At 41.2% G+C, this 17,176-nt stretch overlaps 1 protein-coding gene across 16 annotated transcripts in view; it reads left to right on the forward strand.

The window, feature by feature from the left end:
• Positions 1–17,176, forward strand: part of caska (calcium/calmodulin-dependent serine protein kinase a) — a 167,091-nt gene that overhangs the window by 67,779 nt on the left and 82,136 nt on the right. For all 16 annotated transcript variants that reach the window (XM_005745515.1, XM_005745516.1, XM_005745519.1 and 13 more), the window contains exons 3-5: positions 4,610–4,715; positions 9,250–9,327; positions 9,479–9,551. In XM_005745515.1, the coding sequence (XP_005745572.1) occupies positions 4,610–4,715; positions 9,250–9,327; positions 9,479–9,551 (257 nt within the window). The remainder of the gene's footprint in view (positions 1–4,609; positions 4,716–9,249; positions 9,328–9,478; positions 9,552–17,176) is intronic.

Consider the following 17,176-nt stretch of genomic DNA (forward strand, 5'->3'; position numbering starts at 1 on the left):
AGCTTTAAGCTGGGTTTGCTGTTTATGGTATAAGAGTCAACCTCAGCATAGAATGCCCTCCACTGCTTTTTCATTTCCACACAGTACTTTATTTACAGCTGTCCACATGAACCATTTTAGCTCTTGTGGCCTGCTAAGTGTGTGCTACATGAAAGGAGAACTTCGGACAATGCCCCCACCTGATTTTCCTACCACTTCACTGAGTTCATGTTTGGGGAAATAGTGCATCTATTTATCTGAGGCACTGGAAGAAGCTTGGGAGAGTAATTAAGATGGGTTCAGGAGTTTCATATGCCATTGATTTTAATTTCAGTATGTTTCCATAGGCCCACCCTGTTGCCTTTACAATTTTCTACACCTTATCTGTAGTCTTATCTTTCCACTCTGTTTTTTGGTTTTTGTTTTTATTTTTACATTTTAAGTCATTAAGTCTTTTACTCTGTCCTGCCTCACGTTTACACTTTGGATCGTTTAGGATCGATGGCATTGTTCCACCTTGCATATGCACGCACGCCAAACTTAACGAATTAGAAGTTTCTTCCTTTAACTTCTTTTTTCTTTGAGCTGGATAAAACTGGTGTGACAACAGCTGTTCATTTGATTAGGCAACTTCTGCAATCTCCAGCAGGAGTTACAGTGCCGGGCATGAGCAGCCCAGTTCATCAGATGACATTAAAAGTGGCGGACCGCATTGCCCTTAAGGTAACACTTATCCCAGCTTTAGCGGCATTAGCATCATGTTAGAGCTAGATGACGCGTCGCGCCTGTCCTCCAAGGGTTGGCTTAATGTTGGTGCTCAGGCTCACGGCAGCACAAGTGGCTTGTGGCTTCAGCTCCGAGCTTAATTAAATGTCACTGGATACATGACGGAACAATACGCTAACTTTTTGTCATAGCTGGGGTGTGTGGTGATTGTGAGCTAGCTCATGACATCTTACCAGAAGCATCTACTCAGCCTCGCCTTTTTCACCATATAGTCTTCCTGTCCATAAATCACCTCCAGCAGCCACAGCTGGGGAAATATCTCACTGGGGGGAATATTTAGCTCTCGTATACCACATACTCGAGTGTTTATATATAGGCTCAGCTTAGCTGTGCTTCAGTTAGAGATGGATCTTAACAGTTAATACAGTTAAGTGCTCTTGATTGAGACTGTGCTCATGCAGAAGGGTTACGTACATCATGTATATTTCTCTGGTTGGCTTCAACCTTCAGAAGCTCTCAGAGCAGCTGCCAAGCATGACTGAATAGATCAAAGGAGCGGGAAACTGAATGGAGGGACGAGAGAGAGAGATAGAAAGAGATGTTCAGATGTTCATACTCAAGGCGAATCCCCATTGTTTGTCAAATCCAATTTCATAACCTGCAATGGCAGAAACAAGCGGTGAACAAAACACTGACGTGTCACGTCACCTTTTAAGCTGATACAGCGAACTTATTAGCAGATGATTACGCAGCCAGCGACACTGCCCACCTGATGAATGCAAATGTTCCCTCTCTTGCCTCTCACTGTGTCTGCGTAAGTGGCTTTGTGGGGCTTTTTCACTAACGGCAACTATACAGTGATGTTGATATTTATTTTCAATTTGCCATCAGAACCTGAGCAATTCATGTCCATGCAATTTTGGTAGCTTAGCTGATGAGAGTTTTTAGGATGGATACAACGACACAGTGTTTTAAGGCTGTTATTCACTAATTGCCTCATTTAGATTCATGATTAGGCAGAAGGAAAAAGGGGTCATTAGCGAAAAAGCCTAAGGTTGTTCATATTTGCCTCACAGATTTGGAGCTGCGCCTGATTTGAATGGCACTGGGGAGGGGGGTGGGGGGGTCCAAAAAATATCTTCAGGCTAATGATGATGAAGGGAAATGAAGCAGGGAGAAGGAGTGTGTGAGATGCTTTTTAGTAGCCACTGTGTCGTTTAATTTTCATGCAAGTCCCCTTTTGTCCGCCGATATGCTGCAGATTCATGTCTACCTTCCATCCTTGCTCCATCCCATCTACATGACAGAACCATTTTCATTTGCAACAGACACAGTGACAGAATATTGATTGTCTGAGCTGTTTTTTCTCCTCCCTGTGCGCATCATTCTTGTCAAAGCTTCCATCAAATATCCAGTTGTCTTTTTTTTTTTTTTTTTAGCTGTTCTTAATCTCATGAGGAGGAGGGATTTGTATGGTTGTGGGGGTTTGTGGGGGTTTTCTTGTTTTTTGGTTGGCTTCTTTTTGTGTGTGCATTTTCTTTTGTCTGTCATCTCTCCCCAGCGGTTCCTCTAAACAGCCAGCCCGCATTGTTCTTTTCAGCTTCAGTAACCCTCTCCATTAACCCTCCTCTTCATTAGGAACCAATTAAAGTGGTAGATGCTCATTGCCAAGCAGCAGTAAGAGGATGTAAAATAATGGGATAGATACAAACTGCACTGCACTTGAACCAAAGGAGAGCAGAGACTTACCAATTTGCCAATTTCTGGAGTTCAGGCCAAATGCAGCAATGCATTTTCTATGCATTTTACACAAGTTAAGCTACATAACTTCCTCTGGGATTCTGAAACCATGATGTAGACAAGCTCACGTCGAATGCTGAGGCAGAGAGACGGGAAAGGTTCAGTTACTAGATTAATGTAAGACAAACAGCCATACGTGTCACAGAGATATGTGGTTCATAAAAGGCATCTCATCCCTGATAAGAAACGTAGAACAAAGGGGAAAACACATCCTATACATTTCTCTCAAAATGCTGCTAGTGGCATTGCTCTGCATGCCAGCAAGGTGCTGGAGTAACCAGATGAGATGGTGTTCACTTTTCATGGTGAAGCCAAAGCAGGCAGAGGAAAACAATCAGCTGGTGACACCATAGCACCTTCACACATATGCTGCAGCTGTCACTTTTATCAGCGTTCAAGATAGAGCCATATGTGAGAATGCACATGTGCACTTCAGTGAGATCATATCATCAATCTTTTAAGCCACATGACAACAGAGCAGCTAAATGTCCGAGCGAGCTAACGGTGACTAGCGTCTCCTGTGCGTTCTGCCCCGACAACAATCCTATACCAAACGGAGTATTTCCTTTTGAAGTTTCTAAGGAGTTTTTTGAACTGGAACATGGATTCAACTCTAACTTCTCTGAGCAAGTACTTGGTGACAGTGGAAAGGAAAACCTCTCTTTTGATTGGCAGAACCGATAGAGGAGGGGCAGCCACCTGCTGCTCACATCAGTTGTAACTACACTGATGCCACCTAAAACTTGGAAATGTTTAATGAGAACAGTCACCACTGTAGTATTATAAAAGTGACAGAAAATAATAAAATAGATCCCGTTTTTTAAGACTAGGTTCTTCTTAAATTAGCGTGGCCAGAGGGCAAAATCTCTTCTACTTAAATGGTACTTCTTAGGTAGTACAGCTACTCCTTTATTTTCCATGAGGTCGACACAGAAGATGGATCTGCATGTTTGATTTGACACAGTTTTTACATCTAACACACGCCATCCCATTTATCCAGGCTAGGTGTCGCCACTCAGACAACACCTTCAAACCATTTTTTATTTTATTTTAAAGTTTTAAAAAAATGTATTAATTTTTTCAATTTGTAACCACCAAGACTGCTTCAGAGAATTCTGTCTTCTGTGTTGATGTGTCATCAAAGGAGAGGTGGCAGTGACTGTGGATGTGACGTCAGTTATAAATTGGTTTACAGTCAACTTTGTCACATGGTGCCGTTCGCCAGGCCCCACATGGCAGTTATAATGGAGCCCTCAGTCAAGCTCAGGCACCCACAACAAAATTGACTTCATCAAGAATGCAGGCTGTGCACATTCAGAAACGGGCTTGTCACGGGAGCTAACACCCACGCCTGAAACACGTAATTGTGAGGATAATGTACATTGCACATCAGTAGGATGTGCAAAGTCAATCATTGTTGGTCTTTTGTTTTGTCTTTACATATTTAGATATGTAAAGTGTTTAAAGAAAAGTTTCCTATCAGTCACGTTGACAGAGAGATCCATGTGTCCATACGCAACGGTCTCTGTTTTTAAAGATCATCATTTGCTGCATGCTTTTGATGTTAGAATCAGCACACCAGCAGAGATCTGGAGTCGTGGGCAGGAAACACAGGCTTCAGAAAGTTTCTGTGCAGCCTGTTGAGGGCAGAAGGTTAGGCTGTATATTACATGTGAAATATGTGATCAAAGAGTTTTTCATTTTTACTTTTTAATGAAAACCAACACCTACTGAGTTGTCACTTTCAGGCCTGTGAAAGGGCAATATGAGACTTGATTTACAAAATGCTTTGATTTTACTTGAGGGTACGCAGCTGACTGGTTGGATGGAATTGCACGCGAGGTGGTGTAATTTTCAAAGGAATCACAGGGTATCAATAAGCTGAATACTGTGTGTCTTGCTCTTGATGCGGGGGGTCTAATTTCCCCCCTCAAGTTGAACCCAGTGTGGCCTTTAGTGAAATAAAAAGAACACCCCTGTCCTAAATGCACAGTTGTCTTCAGCTGCAAAAAGTATTGGCCTAATGTTACACTCTGTATACAACACTGCACCACTTCTGCTCATCTCCAAACTCTCTCTCTCTGTCTGTTCTCTGTGTTTTCAGATCTGAAGAGGGAGGCCAGTATCTGCCACATGCTGAAGCACCCCCACATTGTGGAGCTGCTGGAGACCTACAGCTCAGATGGGATGCTCTACATGGTGTTTGAGTTGTAAGTCCCAGGCTGTGATTCAGCAAACACACACAAAATTCCTCACACCAACACATATGTAGGCTGAAGATAGGTAATGGGGGACGAGTGTCACAGTGGGGCACATCTGTAAGAGAATGCGTAGTGGGGATGGTACAGAGGAAAGAGGACACAGAGCAGAAGGATGACAGTGTGAGGAGGGCGTGGAGAGAAAGTGAACCCTGCAGTGGTTTTATGTAATCAAAGCTGATATGAAAAAGCTTGTTAGATGAGGGGTTTTTTGTGGGGGGGCAGTGTGCAGAGGATGAGTGCAGTCTATATATATATATGAGGGGAGGGGGGAGAAAAAAAAGATGAGATTAAGATTTCACACTTGCTGCTACTTCCAGCTTTTCCAAGAGCTGCATCATCCCCTGGAGCTCCTCCCAGCCTGCTCCGTATCTTCATCTTTCTCCTCTTCCAGAACTAATTCCTTTATCATTTAATTCTGTTATCGCTGAGCAGGCGAACGCTCGGGTTTCGTGCGTAGTTCTATCACATGGCTTGGTGCACCGGGAGAAAACTTTCAAGGATATGCAGACAAGCGCCATTTAAAGAGATTTTCATGGTTTTTGGAGCTCATTTGCACACACACACACACACACACACACACATACACACACTGACACGCTCATGAGACCACAGGCAGATATCGGAGCGCTACGGGCCTTGGAGAGGGGAATGGATATGGGAGTAAATGCAGTGGATAAATGTGGAGGGCCTCGTGCCGCTCTTTTTCTCAGGTCTCACTCCTCACTAATCACAGAGACTAAAATGTGAACGTGGTGCGGTAATAGGAGTGCAGAAAAATATGGATGTGCTGTAGCCAAGTCCTACATCAGAGTCCTGTTTAATTGGCACAGAGACTAAGTGACAATAAAGAATAGGCTTCCAGTAATTGGGAACAGAGCAATTATGAGAGACGGGATCAGCTGTGGCTAAATGGCCTGGCTGCAATTGTGTGCAAGTTGTGTGCATTTGATGATTGTCATTCCATCATCTGTATATGTGTGTGTTTTTTTTAAAACAGCCACCTAAGGAAGACTGAGCCTGTGCGCAAAGGCCTAATTGCCTTAAAGTCTGCTCCCAGCAGCTTAATGATCGCGAGCGCACCGCTTTCCTGTGCATTGAGACGCTGTGGCCGGAGCCTTGTTTCAGCTCGGTTGAGGAGCAGTCGTTTTTAGAGCCGTGCTGTTATTGTGAATCCCTCCAGAGGGCTTTCATGAATGCATCACCATTACAGCAACAGCTCCTCCTCCTGAACACTTGGATCATAGTGGGGAGCTCCATGCAAGTGCTATCATCACTGTGAAAAGAACATGATTGCTTATGATTTACAAAACTGAACCTCGCTTTAGCGTGTAGACTATAAAATTAACCGATTTTATGTGACAGTCAGCAAAAATCCTTCATTTCACTCATTCCCATCCAAATTCATTCAAGAGAATGAATGTGCACCAGTATGCAGTTTTGCCTGTTTTCTCTATGCATAAGCTGCAGAACAAGTCTAGTCTTGTTCAATGGGAAAATCTAAGATGCAATTTATTTATACCAGATTTTGGGAAATCGTTTCAATTATTGGAAATAATTTCCCCGTTCACAAATTTGGTTATAGCAGATTAAAAAAAAAAAGTATAACAAATAGCTTAAATAGGCTGACCAGTATGTAGCTCAATAAATTAGAATGCAGTGTGGCCGAACCAGGAACTAAATCTAATCTAAACTCTAAATAAATACAAGGCAGTAAAATCAGAGTAAAAATATTAATGTATTTCACAGTTAACTAAGCAGAAACAGAATAAAAATTCACTGCACACACCTGTCTAAGAGTCATTACCTCCTCCAAGGACGTATTCACTGTTAGGCTGCTCGACATGACTGAATGTTTTGGTAGTATTTGTTATTATGTCTGTAAACATGAGAGCTTAAAAATGTTTGAATGAATTCTGATCAAACTTTGTAGGTGTGTAGAGTGGGCTCATGTTAACAATCTATTTGTGTGTGCATTACATCCACTGAGATCTTCAAATGGTAAATGGCCTGTATTTGTAATCAAGGTCAGCTTCATGATTTATTGGTTAAAAATCGTCAAAAAAATATTATAAAAACTATGAAGTGTGGTGTTGACATATAGAATATACTGTATAAAGTTTGTCTTTAAACATAGTGTTTTTGCCTAGTTAGTTAGAAACATAATTTAGTGTAATATTAAATAATAATAATAAGTTATTGACGTCCAGTCATTTACAAATCATTACTATTATTCATTACCTACTCACAAATGTTTTTCTAAAAGTAAATACTGCTCAGAGTGGGAGCTGCATTGGTGGAAGTTCTTGTTTGATATTTGTTAGAGTTGTTCGATGAGATATGAAAGATATTCAGAAGCCTTGAATCAGTTTGTTAGAGAACGTGCTGACTGTCCACTGAGTGGTGTAGAAGGTTGTCAGGACTATCCGTGATGGATATCAGTTTGTTCAGTGTCCTCCTCTACATCTCTGCTCTGATGCAGACTCAGCAGACTACAGCAAAGTGTACGCAGCAGTTTGATGGAAAATCTCTAACATTTTCAAGAATCTCGACGACTTTAGGAAATCGAGATGGCTCGTCGCCTTCTTCTGTACAGTCTCTGTGTTAGTCTTCCAGTACAGTGTGTTGATGTGCTGTCCCAGGATAGACGCAGGCTGTTGTGGGACAGCTGATCACCATCTCTCTGGTAGTTTTTACATTTAGAAGTATTTCTGCTACACCACGCCACCAGTAATGCTCTATATCCTTCAATTATACGTCTAGCAAGTTGTTGTTTTTCCTAAGTATTTGACAATCATAAGTTTTCTTATTTTCTTATTGTTGCTTGAAGCTTATCAACGTCATCATCCAGTCACTGATCCAAACTACCTGAGGCCCAACACTGACTGCGTAGAATTTGCTCATTAGGTACAGTCACCAGAGACTGTCTGCTGATGCAGACATGGACAGACTGCTCGTCATTCCTCTTATACGTTCTAGTGCAGTCTCTCCATGGAGAAGACAAAGAAAAGAAAACTGGCAGGCACAAAGTCTCCTCAGAGCCTCGTGCTTACCATTTGAAGATGAAATTTAAGTCACTTGTGGAGCGTAGCACTCACTAACATGGAATCCATGACACGCCTTGAATTCTTAGTCTACATGGCTATGGGTTTCACTGATAGGGCAGCTCAACATGGCTTAGGTGGAGCTGAAATCCCTTATTGGGACAGGAGATTCAATCCAGAGGCTCCTGAAAATACAATTGAGTTATTTATTACAAAGCGGTTTGTGAATATTTGCAGTGGAGCCTCTTTATATTATATTATTTAATTTTTATTTATTCATTTATTAAAGAAGTATGTCTTGTTCAATGTTACAAAAATCCCTGACATCAAGTAGAATTCTAATATTTGGATAAACACTTACAAACATTCAGAAAAGTCGAGTACTACAAACAGAAGACGTTCTACACAGGAAAAAGTAGGTGAAAATACAGCAAAAACGTAGACTGTATTCAAAAGATGGACATAGCCACCACAGCATCATTCAACGGTCAAGTTTAAAGTTTATATGAATCAGATGTACTAAGTGTACGATGTGTCTGACTGAGAAACTCACAGCATGCTCATACGTTTGCAACCTGTCAGTCAAAAAGTAGCCAGGCGACAAATCACGACCTGCTTCACTTTCGTTTTAGTTTAAATAGGACATCGAGTGATAGATACGATTTAAAACTGGTGAATGAGACCATAAACAAACCAGGAAAGTCTTCACCGAGATCATAGGTCCGATTGTATAGCTGACTACATATTATCTTTTATATACTGTCTGTACTTGCTTTGATGTTCTTGGTGGGGTACTCTGACCTGCTGAGCTAACTTTTTCATGAGATAAGATCGGCTTCATTTAGCTCCGTATTTATCTGTTTATAGTAATATTTTATGGGTCTTTTACTGTATTTAAATATTCCCTCAGGGTTTCAAATAAGGTTTAGGTAAAATGTTTTTGTATATTTTATTAATCCCCTGTAGAAAATTACTCTCTGCATTTAACCCATTCACTCAGTGAAGCAGTGTGTAGGGACGGTACCTTGCTCAGGGGTACCTCAGGATTTGAACCCCCGATCTTCCTACTGAGCTTTCTCCTCCCCCAATAATGGTGCTATGAAATACACTTTTCTACTTCCTAACTCTTAATAGTTTCAGAAGAGAATGCTGAAGCATAGCAGAGGCTTACAGAAATATTACCAGCATCATAGCAGCTTTTTTTGTGCTACATGTAGGCGAGCTGGTCCAGCTGTGCCTACCTCAACTCGCAGACGCTAAACACAATTACTGCTACTGACCTGTTTCTCCCATTTCACCTTCACAGCCAATCACAAAGAAGCGCAGCACTTGAAGTTTTAATAAGAATGGCCTTTCCTTCTTACTTGTATTTGTGGCCTGACCTTCATGCTAGTCTGACCCTCTCTCACCGTGAGTCTCTTTCTAATTTCTGTGTGTGTTAGTATGGATGGAGCAGACCTGTGTTTTGAGATCGTGAAGAGGGCAGACGCTGGCTTCGTCTACAGTGAAGCCGTGGCCAGGTGAGATGTTATGGCTTTGATTTACTTCCCTGAAAGGCTTCCTGATGCTTTTTTAAAATTATTTGAATCAATATTTGCAACCCTGATTTACACAAACACTTAACTCTGATGTAACAATGACCTTGCACTTTCTCTCCCCCCCCCTGCGTAGTCACTACATGAGACAGATCCTCGAGGCGCTACGCTACTGCCACGACAACAATGTCATCCACCGAGATGTCAAGGTATTTTTCATCTGCTTAGGTGTCCAACTACGAAGTGCAGCAGCCCACATTTGAAAGTTCAGTTGTTTCTGTTGTCACGTGTGTTTAAATGCAGTTTATTTTATTACATTTTCCTGCATTTTGGTGATGCATACTAAGTGATTAGACTTTTATCTAGTTTTGTCCAGTTTTGCTGTTTGCTAAATTAGAATTGTTGTGGCTCTGGATTGGCTTGTCTTAAATTTCCAATCCAGCTTAAATGGCCTGTATTTGTATAGCGCTTTACTTAGTCCCTAAGGACCCCAAAGCACTTTACACTACATTCAGTCATCTACCCATTCACATACTGGTGATGGCAGCTACATTGTAGCCACAGCTGCCTGGGGCGCTCTGACAGAGGCAAGGTTGCCAGACACTGGCGCCACTGGGCCCTCTGAACACCACCAGTAAACAACAAGTGAAGTGAACGGGTGAAGTTTCTTGCCCAAGGACACAACGACCGAACCGGCAACCTTCCGATTACAAGACGAACTGCCAACTCTTGAGCCACGATCGCCCCGCTAAATACTTTTTGGATTGTTGGCCACAAAAAACAATTGGGTAGGTTGGGTGGTTGTACAGTTGACAAAATTCTTGACCTCCCCAAGTTTATTGAATCCTTGCAGCGCGGAGGCAAAAGCAAACATTTTCTATAAATGGGAATGGTGCAACATCAACTGTTAAACGTGTGACCGATTTATTTTTTTTGCCCATAAGTAAGTTTGCTAATAATGTTGGTTGAAGCTAAGAGAAGCAGTCAACGGAAAAAATAATAGCGCTGCTTTAAAACATTTTATTTAAATTTAAAAAACCCACAATGGTGGGGAGGGAAACAAAGAGTGACTGGCTTCTTTTTCACAGGCCGTTCCAGTGTTTATCTGTCTCACACACTCGACCAAACAACAAATACAAAATTAAACAAAAAGGTAAAAATCAAAATGTCTCTTCCAGAAAATATATTAATACTGAAACAAACAAGAAAAGAAGGTAAAATATTCCCTCCAAACAAAACGTATAAATTCTAAATGTGCAGATCTGGTGTCTATATCGCCTTCGTCATTTACTGGACTGACAAATGCCGGTTGGAAAATTTTTAAATATCGCCCAACCTTAATCCTCCTACAGTGTTGGTCAGGTTGTGTACGTGAAACACATACACAGTAACTACATGGTGGGTCTTCACCCAATTTTTGCTTAAGGTCACATTTGTTGTTTTACTGGCTCTTTTTGTACGTTCACATATATTCAACCTTTTGGTGACCGTATTTACTACTAACCACATAGTTTTTATACTTCTGAGTGAAAACACTTTCGACTGGTGGTGAATGACATTAGTTTCGTCCTGGATTTGACTGATTGTCACCCATGCCAACTTCTCAATACACTTTCATTTTCACAATGACAAGCAAAGTTTCGCATTCTTTTTTGTACTTCACACAGTTCATTAACCTGTAAGTCGTGGTGGGTCATAATCTGGGTCAGCCGCAGCATTATTGGCACTCTGGTTAAGTATGCTGTTTTGACAGCGTTTGGCTAGCTGCTTGTTTCCTACTACCTATCAACAAGCTCTGTAACATTTCAGAGTGGACGAGCCATTTGCTCGAGTTTTGAAAGCTAAGAGACACGCTTTATCCTGTCTTCCTTTGTTCTCTCCAACCAGTTGCGGCAGATGGCCACTCCTGACCTGGTCCTGCTGGAGATTTCTTCCTGTTAAAAAAAAAGAGTTTTTCCTCCCCACTGTCACCAAAACGTTTGCTCATAAGCGGTCATATAATTGTTGGGGTTTTCTCTGTTATTATATATTATTGTAGGGTCTTTACCTTACAGTGTAAAGGGCCTTGAGGTGACGCTTGATGCGATTTGGCGCTTACTGCATCCATGATTGATGGGGTTGCACCAGTTTACCACAGTGCACTTCCACCAATTCCCCACCCAACCCCACATTCGAATGATTGGGGCAGTTCAACAGTGTAGAGCTGTTAAATATGAAGCAACAACAGGAGTAAAGGTTTGATTTGTATTAGCCAGTCACTTGACACAGTTTCCAATATGTTTTAAATTGAAAAAATTAAAGTTCAGTTAGAACTAATGTTTGAAAAACTGTAGCCCTTGAGTACATATTTAGGGTTGAAAGAATTTGAGTAACAAATGGACATGTTTTTCACTGCAGAAGACAGAGGGGAGGAGATTGGTTGGCTGTTGTTGGCTCTGGTACCAAGCAGGTCCACAGCAGTACAGCTCTTCTGCGTGAGGCTGTAATGGAAAAGAATGTCAGCAGGGCTTCTCTCGAAACACTGCGGCTAAAGCTGACATAACAAGCTAGGAGGGGAAACTCTGTGGATCAGTTGTGCTGCTGCTTATTTTGCTCACGTCAGACCATGTAGAACTGGTCTGACATGAATGATGAATGAGTGAGGAATGTGTGATCGAAAGTAGATCAGTGTATCATTCTGCTTATGATGCCTTTTGCATCTAAAGTAGTCTTCTGCACTCTCTCAGTTCCCTGTCGTTGTGTGGAAATGAGAAACAATAGAGTTGCTAGTGGGTGTGGTTGGACCAGTGTCACACTGATTCAGTGACTCTTAATGTGCTTAAGCAGAGAAAGCTAATGCTATTACTGTTTCAATTAGTTACATGAGGGTTGAGTTATTCTGTAACATGTCCTGACATGCAGTGACCAGTATGCCCCTTTGGCTGCACTCTCTGACACACTCCCTATCGTAAAGAGGCTCTTACTGCTGGCCGTGGGGGTCATACTTTTAACATCACTCTGGGTTGTTTACTGCTAGCTTTGCGTTAGCTGTCTGTGCAGTTGCTTGCAACAGGCTGATGTATTATCAGCAGTTGTTTCTGGCCTGGACATAGTCTGCACTTACTGTCGCATTCTCAGCTTTTCATTGCTTCACTATTTTCCTCCTCCCTGAACACAAACTGAAATCAGCTGACTACGTTACATGTGCACAGCGTGGAAAAGGCATGCATGATTTTTTTCTCTCTCTCTCTTATTGTGCAGATAACTGAGGAACCTTGTAGCAAAAGTAATGACACAACTGTAACTATACTGTGACTACAGTAAGGGAAACTGATCATGTACTTTAGATGTCATCACGCTGCTAGATGAGGACAAATCAGCATCAAGGCTCCTCCACCGGGATCACAGTCAGACTTGGTGTGGGATATAAAACGCTTTAATCAGATGTCATGTATACAAAGTGAAGCAACTCGTAGTGCTGAGTGTTCCTAACGAAGCTCTGGCTCCAGCCTGCTGTGTGATACATGGCAGTAAACAGTGGACTGGCAGCTCCTCTATAGTTTGTGCAGTGGTAAATCTAGATGTCGTGATATGAGAATTCTTCATGCTACTGCCGTGGGATTGATATGTAATGCCTTCTCTTACGTTTCCCGTCAGTATCTCTCTAACACCGTCTGCAGCTATTTGATTATGTGCGTGCCTGTGTGAAAAGGTCAATGTAATCGCTTGCGTCAGTGTGTCAGTTGTTTGATTGCACGTCAGTCTTTGGTATTTGTGTGTGCTGCAAGCAGTAAGTAGCTATTGTGTCAGCCAGCTTTTATGACAAGTAGAGCTAGCTTAGGGAAAAAAGAAAAGAAAAACTGTTTTGCATTCACATACCCTGCTTCACATTTTTCTTCAGTGTAAAAGCACTAAAATCCCCTCTGCAGTTAGTGAGGTTAATGCTTTTACGAGATATTCACAGAGCTTAATTAGAACACTTTAATATAAGTACTTTACTGACTTGGACAAGGCCCATATGCATATTTTGTCACAGTCAGCTCCCAGCTGTTGTATTACTATCTCTCTCTTCAGCATTGTGCCTTGGTATTAGTCATCATAGTCTATATAGTCATATCTCTGTCTTCACTCTGCTGCGCCCCTACATGGATCCCTGCTGAATCACCAGCTTAGTCTTATTGTCTTGATGTGAGCGATACCAGCCTGTGAGTTTGGAGGGGCATGATGAGATGATAAAGCTGCCTGTTTGCAGTGATAGTAGGTGTTTCAGTGCCATTCACTGAATTACAGCCTTTTTTATATACTGTCCACACATTTCAGCAATTTTGCACAGAGTGAAATCATTGCCTAAAAACTGTATTTTATAATGCTAAATAGAGTGGTTACTACTACTACTACTACTACTACTCTACCTGAGCACTTTATACAATATCCCTTATTCAGCCATTCACACCAACATAAGTACATAGTACTTTCTGTCTAACATCCAGACACATCCAGTGCATAGGAGAGCAACTTGGGGTTAGCATATTTGGCATGGAATCAAACCACCAACCTTCCAGTTGAGCTACAACTACCCCCTACTACTTTTACGTCCTTCTCTGTGATCTGGTTGTATTTGTGACAGAGTAGTTATATATTCTACTGACTGTTTTATTTCTGGAGTTCAGTGAACCCCATTATTATCCAAAATCCTGTCAAAGTCCTTTTCATTTTATATTTACATTATTACTCATCGACATCATTGAGCATTTAATCTGAGGAGCATAAAAATGGTTGCTCAGATCCTGCCATGATGTTTCAGATGTCAGAGTTAGCTTTTAATTTGACTTTTGTCGTTGTTGTTGTTGATAATTTTCCATCTGATGTGCAGCATCTTAAAAAGTTTTAATTACTGCACTTCATTTCTGTGGTAAAAACTTGGTTAAATACCATGTTGGTATGTGTATCGCAGCCTCTGTGTCAACAACTTTTCTCGTATGGAGAGTACAGAGTAGGTGTTACCGACACTGTGCTGGTGATCAGCATGTTTGTCTGCGGACGCATTTAAATTCAAGGCTTGTTGTTTTTTGGCCTTGTATAATGTGTATATCTGTATAACGCTGTTTAAATGTAACACAGTGACCCAGACCGCTCAAACTGAAACAACAAATGGAACTCACTTCCTCCTGCTTGTTGTTTCTCCTATTTGTAGTCTCATGTAAAATGTCTCACAGTAAAGGCGGAGAATTTCCTGGAACTGAAAGATAAGTTGAGAGTTCAGGTATATATTAAACATGCATGCTGCTGTAGTTTAACAGTTTACAAATAAAGCTTAACAATCAAATCCACGTCAATACTAACCAGTCAGATAAAAGTCATTGATCACATTGGTCCTTTATTTTAATTTAAGAGTGTTAAATGTTACCTCCAGCTTGTCATTTGTCAGGATTTATCACTTTTTTGTCTCGTAGTTTGTTTTGGTATTAATGTGTGAATAACAAAACTGTATGTCTCAAAACCAACACGAGGAGGTCGCAGCCACCACAGACATCTGATTAAAATAGACATGTCTAGCTCATCACTCTAAAATGGCTCCATCTATTTAACTGCAGGATGTTGACTTGTAATCAGCTGCATCAGCACAGACTTGCTATGATCAAGTTATCAACACAGAAACAAATTAAATGCAGTTACTAGTGATCAATAAACTTGGTGATTTTACTGAGCTGTAGTTGACTTTTAAATGTGACACATGAATTACAAATAACTAGTTTGTTATGTGATGCAGTAACTATGGGATGGTTGATGACTGAGTTACAGCCCCTTTAAGATTCAAATTTCCCAGCTGTAATGTCTCGTTTTTGCCTTCGACTGTGATGACGTCAGACTGGAGCTTTTTCTCAAGTTTGACAGATTGTTTTTTCTTTTTTTAATGAATTGATGCAGTTGTTGTCACCAGTGCCTCCGAGCTAAAAAAAAAAACCCAACTAAAAATACACGCACGTAATGTTATTTAATTGCATTAATTATCTTTACTTTCATGTGACTAATGAGTTTAGTTCTCTAGAAATCTGCCTCTGATACACAAATTTGAGCAGACATGCTTTCAGTGAGAACAGCCTCACAGCTGCTACTCCAAACAGTAATTCTGATCACAATTTAATGGGAAGCCTGTGAACTGTAGCTCTGAACAAAACCTGGTTCACATGCTTCCTAAATAGTCACTTGTTGGGTTAAATGCTGGTATTTGTATAGACAACCAGAAAATGTTCACCTATACATGAAAAAGTCAATTTTCTCCAGTCGTGTTGCTGCATTACATAATAGACATAAAAATAAACACCCTCTACTACGAGGGCTTAAAATGAGCACTGCTGTGATGATGTGTGGCGTTTCACGTGGCGTTCTGTTGGGTAATTCCTAATGTCAGCTTCACTTTGCTTTAGGCAGCTGTTGCCAGGTTGTCAGCTAGTTCCCCTGCACTAAAACTATATTTAGTCATCGCTGTTTTAAATGGAACATCTGTTAATATTTGAATCTAAAATTAACCAGATTATTAATCCCTGGATTGAAAGAGCAAAACCCGTGGACTAAACTAGTCAAGTCATTATTGTGGAACAGACAAAGCAAAAATCAGTTTGTAAAGTTTTATTTGTCAGATTTCAAAACGGATACATTTCAGATTTTGAAATACTTTGATTACACAATACTAAAGCTAGCACAATATCACACTATACATATAGAGGGGGAACATTAATGGAAAATTAATTTCCTCTCCCCTCAGTTGCCCTTCACAACTGCAATTACAACAGACTTAATGTGCTTTAGAGTTGATTACTCTGCAGCAAAAAGGAGCCATCATTCAAGCCCAGCTGTGCAGCACCAACATTTTTTCAGATTTAGGAAGACAGCAGTTGTACAGGATAACTTTGAGATGGCTTCAGGACGTGCATCGTGTTGTAAAATCATCCCCCAGATATGGTCGCGCGTCTTGTTGTAACCTTGCTGATCTCTTCCACCAATTCGGAGACGGGGGTCTTCCTGCCAAGTAGACGGCAGGCATGATGTGTGCTGGACAGACTCGGTGAAATCTTCTTCAATTTTAAGTTCAGTGTCCTGCACAATGTTTTAAATTTCAGTCGATTTCAGATTTAGTTTCATTACACAACAGTAAAACAAAAACAATATCACACTGTATATAGAAGGGGAACATTGTACATCTAAATAGGAATTGGTGCAAACTAATTTTCCACTCTGCTCTCAGTTGTCCTTCGCAACTGCAATTACAACAAGCTTGATGTGCTTTAAAGCTGACGGCTCTGCAGCAGCAGTGGGGTTTAGATCCATCTCCTCAAAGAAGCCCTCGTCAAGGCCCAGCCGTGCAGCAGCAACTTGGTTGGGTTTCTGAGAGCGGCGTTTGTCCAGGATTTCATGTAAGATGGTTTTAGGACATGCATCATGCTGTGAAATCATCCCCCAGATGTGAAGTTTGATGACACGTCCCGGCTGTGGTCGATCGTCTTGCTGTGGAACTTCTGTGCTATCATCCCAAATCTCCCCAGACTCGATCCTCTGGAGAACTCGTTGTAATCTTGGGTCATTGTTGATCTCTTCCGTCATTTGGGAGAAGGGAGTTTTTCTCCCAAGGAGTCGTCGAGCGTGGCGTACACTGGAGAGGCTCAGTGAAACTCCCAGATCTTCCTCAATTTTTAGCTGAATGTCTTGCGCAGTCATCTTGTCATTGCTTTTTGTCATCTCATCAATGGCAGCCAAGATATTGCTGTAAAATATTAATAAGAAACAAGAAAACATTAGACAAACAGAAAAGCAAAAGTTATTTTCTGCAGGCTACCAGTCAGTAATTCAGTCCTTT

The sequence above is a fragment of the Pundamilia nyererei genome, unplaced genomic scaffold (genome assembly GCF_000239375.1).
Source record: "Pundamilia nyererei isolate P.nyererei 1_Seehausen unplaced genomic scaffold, PunNye1.0 scaffold00160, whole genome shotgun sequence".
Taxonomy (NCBI): Eukaryota; Metazoa; Chordata; class Actinopteri; order Cichliformes; family Cichlidae; genus Pundamilia; species Pundamilia nyererei.